Source organism: Somniosus microcephalus, chromosome 11 (genome assembly GCF_052327205.1).
Source record: "Somniosus microcephalus isolate GS21.2 chromosome 11, FLI_Smic_1.0, whole genome shotgun sequence".
Lineage (NCBI taxonomy): Eukaryota > Metazoa > Chordata > Chondrichthyes > Squaliformes > Somniosidae > Somniosus > Somniosus microcephalus.
In genome coordinates, this window is record NC_140997.1 from 157,578,586 (window position 1) to 157,585,349 (window position 6,764).

The window sequence follows — 6,764 nt, forward strand, 5'->3', positions numbered from 1 at the left end:
CAATGTAAAAATTGCACTGCTGGCATGTACAATCAGGCTAAGTGCTGGCATACCTGCAGCCAAAGTCAAATGGTGAAACCATGGCCATGTGTCAAAGCCAACAGCTGGTGATTGTTGCTGCCGCCAGCAATTTGCTTCTGGAAACAGGCAGTGGAACTACTTTCTGAGGTGGGTTCCAGTGCCTCAGCTGCCTTTTGTCTCCACGGGCCTATTACCATCTCGCCTGGCTTCGAATACCTTTTATTGTCTCTTTTGTTCGATTGCAGCCTTGCCTTCGATCTATTTTCTTTTCTTTCCAGTTTTGAAGAAGGGTTTCGACCCGAAACGTCAACTCAAATTTCTCTCCACGCCTAACCTGCTGAGTTTTTCCAGCATTTTCTGTTGTTATTAATGTTATGTACATGTTGTGTCCACTCCAGAGACTTGAGCACAAAATCTAGGCTGACACCCCAGTGGAATACTGAGGTAGTGCTGCAGTGTCAGAGGTGTCCTATTTCAGGTGAGATGTTAAATCTCTCAGGGGGAAGTAAAAGTTCCCATTAGAAGAGCAGGCGAGTTTACCCCAGTGTCCTGGCCAATATTTATCCAGCAACCAACAAAAACAGATGATCTGGTCATTAACCCATTGCTGTTTGTGGGACCTTGCGCAAATTGGCTGCTGCGCTTCCTACCTTACAACAGTGACTACACTTCAAAAGTGCTTCATTGGCTGTAAACACTTTGAGATGTCTTGAGGTCATGAAAAGCGCTATATAAATGCAAGACGCCAACATAAATCTGGCATAGAATTGGTAGCATAATATCGCAATGCACAACTTAATGCAAATAGAAACATAAGGAACAGGAGTAGGCCATTCAGCCGCTCGAGTCTGCTATGCCATTCAATTAAATAATGGCTGATCTGCACCTCAACTCCATATTCCTTGATACCCTTACCTAACAAAATAATGGATATAACACACACGCGGCTCCTTCACTCTTGTGTTGTGAATTTCACTTCATTCGTTGCTCAAACATTGTATTGCGTTGGGACAGCAGTAGGACCTCCCATGTACTTGTGTGGTAAAGCAGTAGGACTTTTGGGAATGAAAGCTTAAGTAACCTCAGTAAGTGGAACACCAGCAGCCCAAGCAATTCAATGACATATTCTGGGAGCTGCAGAATATAAAGGAATGCACTGGCAGATGCTACAATCTGCAGGTTTTAACTGGTTTTTAAGTTGCGTTAGGTATGCGAGCACTTAGACTGACTGTACATGCCAACAGTGTAATTTTGTTTCGCATCTTAAGGTTTCTGTGTCGCCTGATTTCACAGAAAAATGTACTCCAAGGTGCTCCCATCACTTGCATGTTCACAGGTTTGTGTCTTAAAGAAAGACTCGGTCAATCATTTCCTAGGTATGTTGCTGGCACCCTGAATCAAAAAAAGCTCATTCATAAATCTTCAAGAAAGACAGCAGCTATCAAAGCCACAGAACGAAACAAGCCATTGATCTGACAACCCTCTTTATGGGTCATTTAATGTCACCGAGATCGGTCATGGCTCTTTAATGTCAATCTATTCAAACCCAATTGGGCTTCAAAAGAAATGTTTTTGTCCCTGTCTCACTTCCAACCTCTCAGTCCATCTTCACTGTAGTCAGAAATGACAGGAAGTGAACTGTTTATATTAATCAGCGTTATGTTCAAGACTCGTTGCTTAATCAACAAGTTACCAGTGAAGTCGTAACACCTGTAGCTGCTACAAGTGTAGAATATAAATGTATCCCTTCTCAAAAAAAAGCGCTGGCGTTACACGAGATCAGTTGATTCAAGCCCCAAGCTCTTGGTAATACCAGAGTAACACATATTGAATAAAATATTCATGTGATGAAATGTGTTTTTTAATCCAAATACAGTGATCAGACAGCTGGCAACAGATGAAATTCTGATCAGAAGCAAATGAGATTTTAATTCTCTCCCACAAAATCTTAAATTTATGGCAAAGCTTTTGAGTCGTTAACCAATGGAAGGGATGGGGGGTGGTTAGAGAAGAGATTTGCTCTGGTTATAATGCGTAGCAACATCAGAAACACCTTTTTGAATGTAATTATGAGATCGCTACACATCAATCAGAACAAATCTTCCCTCCCGATTTTATGATTGTGTTTTACAGTATTACACATATTTGGTTAAAAAGAATCTTCTGCTGGATCCTGGCTACATAACATGTTAAAGAGAAAACATGGTTGGGGGGGGGGGGGGGTGGATAAGCCAGCAGTAAATCCACTTAAGGGAACCTTTCAAATACAAAAGCCTATGCTAATCTCTGGCGGGGAGGGCCAGGCTGTGGAGACTGTCATTGTCTGGAGATTGATAGCAGCAGAGGTGAAAGACATGAGGAGACGGAGGATGTGAAATCAGCAACCGTAAAAAAAAGAGGAATACGGAACAAGTAAAAAAGATAGCATTTGAATGTATTCATTCATCACCGTCATCCATTAAGAATTGCTTCGTGAGTAAGTTTACGGGTGAATGAAATTCTCTAGAGGGACGAGCTCAGGCTGCCTTGTTGAGACGTGATTAAAAGTTAATGCAAGCCTCACCTTCGGTATCATTACGCCGATTCCCATTGGGGGCACGGAGTGCTCACCTATATTACAGGCAGTTCACTTCAACACCAGGCAAGTGTGCGGTTAACCCCCTGAGTACCGTTTTTCATTCCACCAAGTTCAAACGTCACCTTGAATATCGAATGACTTTCCAGCCATGTACAGTTGAATTCGCAGGAGGACCAATAGTACACATATTACAGCAATAAGCAAACAATCCGAGATTTGTTTTTATTATGTCTGCAAATAGCCCAAGGAGGGCCATCATTAGGTCATCCATACTGCAATGTAATATGTATTGACGTAAACGGGTCTGGGGGCTAAGGCAAAGGGAAACTGGTTTCTAGCCGCTTTCACATATTAAAATATGTCATATCTGTACTAAAATGCGTATTGATCAAAGCTCTCCGCCATCACTTGGAGAGAAACTGGCTCCTTTGGCTTTTAAGATGCCATTTATTTTGACGCAACTCGGTGTCAATAACCCGCCTCCATGTGTTCAAACGGGGTTGTGATCTGCCTCAGTGTTTCTGATCAGACATTTCTCTTAACATCTCCCGTGTTGACAGCCCTGACAAGTGATAGGGATCTCTGGTCCTACTCGCGCGTTGTGTTGAATACGTTTGTTATATTTCACACGTGGAAGGGGCACTGGTTCAAAATTAACCCTCGTGATTCCTATAAATCAACGGATTCCTTCAATTGACTTCAGTTTAGCGTGATAGCAACAGTCCAAACCGGTGTCTCCCCTCACGGGATGGACCCTCCCTGTCGTTTAAGGGACGTCTGACGCGGGTCCAAATGTTAGTGAAATTCCCCACACCCCTCAGAACTTCAGCAGTAATGACTTAATAGGCGATTCTAATCATTTAGGACACGCTGTTACAAAAGTCCCCTTTTTAAAAAAAAATCTTCGCCTCTTTAAATGAACATTTAGGTTTTTACAATTCCAAAAATGTCACGTCCCCCTTTCACTCCCCAGCTACAGTGGTAAGAAGCGTTTTAACCGAGAGTTGATGTGGCTTCATCGCCGCAGAGTAACACGAGCCTGATTCCCTGATCTGCCCAGTGTAATTAATATATACACACCCGTGCCCTCAGCCCAAGTGATCCGATAGTGTCCCTTGTGTCGTTACAATATCTGCTTAGATTCTTGATTTTACACATCTGATAAGGTTAAGCTGCTAAAAATAACATGTTGATGCAATATTTAAACAGATCTCAAGTCTGCAGCCAGATAGTGCTGCCAACAGCCTGTGCTATTTAAAACCAACTCTCCTTTAATTTAATGAATGTTGTCATAGCCAAGTCTCCAAGTCTTGGCCAACACCTCATCAATTTATCTTTATTTCACTGGCCATCAGTTGCTCTACCTGCTGGTTATTTCCCTCTCCCAGGTGCTGAAGCTCGACCGCTCTCTGCACAGATTCTACCCCAGCTCACTTCGACGGGAAATCACTTTAAATCGTCAGCTTGTTGATGTTGAACCCTCTGGTAGCGTATTATAAATTCACAGCCTTCTCCAAGTGTGGCGAGAAAGGTTCCCGTCACTGAGGCAGCGCTACCCAGAGCAAATTGGAATCTGCCTTGCTGCTGTCCAAAGGGCTCTGGGAGGCAGTAAATATTACCGCACATCAACAATCAGAAGTACATTAAGTGCCCTTCAAAATGCAAACTAAAAAGGTATGCCTTATTAAAAATTAATATAACATTAATTTTGTTTGTCCAACTTCTTTACCATTGTAGAACACTTTACTGTCATCTTAACACACACACACATTCACTTTTATATTGTAATATATATGTATATGTGTGATATATATATGTGTGATATGTATGTATGTGTGTGAGATATGTATATGCGGGAATATATGGGAATCTCATCCATCGTTTACAGGGACCAAGTGTTACAATCTGAAATGGGCCATAAATCTGTTCAATATACTATCGATCGCACCAGCCCACTTGGAGTTGGAGTAACAGATTATACGTGGGTTATTGGGGTGGTTGGGATTATATTCAGGGAGCAAAATTAAAGTCCACCCCAAACTAAAGGCCAGTATTACGCTTTTAATCTTGTTCTGAGCTACTACTTCATAAAGCTCGCATTCAGGAGCGCGGCCGTGACAGCAGCCTCTTAGACTGTAGCAGAAAGAACACGCCACTGGCAGTGTCGGGGGTGCGATGTGACAGTACTGACACTTTCGAAATGTATTGAAAAGATGAAAAGTGGTCTCTCCCTACCTTGAAGAGTCTCAGTATTTTGGCCACCATGATGGACACAGAACTGGACGATGCCCCAATGACTCCAACTATTCTCTCCGGTTTGACAAAGATCGGGGGTTCCCCGTTAGTGCACCTTACATCCGTGGTATCCTTCTGAATGTGAGTCTGAACAAAAGTAAGAGATTGCTCCAAAGCGTAGATGTCCTTGGAACAGGTGTCCAGGATACGAGCTCCCAAAGTGATGTTGGGCAAAAGATCGGAATCGCTGTTGATCTGGTCCAAGGCGTAAAGCATCGCCTCCAAGCGATGAATCCCCTTCTCCTTCTTGAGGTCCCCGCAGGGCGTCCCTTTAGGCCCTCTGGCGTGAACTGGGAAAAGGCCACCCAAGGTGAGCTCTCCGTCTATTCTAATGGAATGAGTCGCATAAGGTTCTTGGGCTAAGCTCACTCCGCAGACCACTGCTGCCCACCAAAGCAATCTCCACAAGGTGTGCAGTGCGCTCCCTGAACAGATCATCGTTAACCTCCCAACTGCTCTCTCGAGTTGTAATCCAACTAAGTTAAAAAGGCACCTATTTTAGTGTACAACAGCAATGGCAATATCAGCAGTCATAATACACAGGGCAACAGGCTTGCTGAACATACCCTACCTTTGCTTGTATTTTTAAATAAATATATACACGGAAATTTTCACTAAAATCTCACGATCTCCGTTAATCTGTTTCCAATAAATAGCCCATTGAAAGTTGGACTAGTTGTTGCACAAAGACGATCCATGCGTAGATTGGGGGGGGAAAATCAGACCCGCCTCCCCTAAGGCTCCTGTCGCCCAGCGGGTCTACATGGAATCTCTCTCCGCTGAAGGAGCGTGTGGTGTCGGCATGATTCTGAGCATGAGCCGCTCTCTGCAGTAGACCTCCATCCAGTCCCCGATCGTTTCGATTCTACCAGTGAAAAGACTCTCGCACAACAGAGAAGAGAGAGGGGGGGGGGGGGGGTGGAGAGAGAAAAAACACAGAAAGAATTCAAGTGGCTTCAGCTGAAAGCAATGACGCTGTGTCCCAACTCCACCCAGTATCACTGCAGTTAGCAAACCAACGATTCAGGGCTGAGGGGTAGCAATCCTGCTCCTGGGGAAAACAGACACGATCAACTACTAATATCCATACACATAACAGACTAAAAATAACAATAATCCTTAAACATCCTCCCAAGACATTAAAACACAGCCTCCCATTGCACGCAACAGCCTCTCCCCCCGAATTGTTAGACAAGCATGGTTAAGTTTAATTTAAAATGCTGCATGATTATAAAATGCATTAGTTGCTTGCGCCCCTACCTTGTGGCCGTGCATCACGTTGCATTCTGTCGGGGGGAGAGTGAGAGTCTCTCGCTCCGGCATGCAGCAAGTGATGGTGATCGGCTGGCTTTGAGTCTCGGGTTGATGTCCGAGAGAGGTTGGTTGGGCGGGAGAGGAGGGCTTTATTTGCCATTGCTGCTGAATTCTTCAACAGCTCATTGCAGCCGAGAAGAGCATGTCATGTGGGATGCCTATGAATTCTTTATTCGATTCTTTACTGGAAATCTGATCCGCTGGATTAGAAGGAAAATGGGCTTGCAAAAAAAACCTCTCAGAAAGCTACAATGACACACCATTCTTCATCTTTAGCCTGATACTGTGTTTGAGTTTTGTGGCAATATTACTACTTGCAGTCTTGCCTTGAATGGGTCAATCCCCCTTCCCCAGTGTGAATTGTTCATAGTTTGTATGTTTCCCCCTTGCCATTCTATTGTGCATGCACCTTGATGGTTTGTTTTAATCCTTTACTTCTAGTTTTTACTTCATCCTTTGAGTTGAATTTCCCTTGTCCCCTATCCGAGCTATTAGCAGATCTCTCCTCCTTGTCCAGCTCCCGCTTATCTGACCATCGCTTGGGAAGCGGGGAGCA

At 43.9% G+C, this 6,764-nt stretch overlaps 1 protein-coding gene across 2 annotated transcripts in view; it reads right to left on the reverse strand.

Annotated features, from left to right (window-relative positions):
- The window catches only part of LOC147110955 (metabotropic glutamate receptor 7-like), a 1,230,052-nt gene extending 1,224,032 nt beyond the window's left edge, over window positions 1-6,020 (reverse strand). The window contains exon 1 of one of the 2 annotated variants that reach the window (XM_086001375.1): window positions 4,835-6,020. In XM_086001375.1, coding sequence (XP_085857501.1) covers window positions 4,835-5,332 — 498 coding nt within the window. In that variant the 5' untranslated portion in view covers window positions 5,333-6,020. The remainder of the gene's footprint in view (window positions 1-4,834) is intronic. The other variant, XM_086001374.1, reaches the window with a different exon arrangement.
- Between the last annotated feature and the right edge of the window lie 744 nt (window positions 6,021-6,764).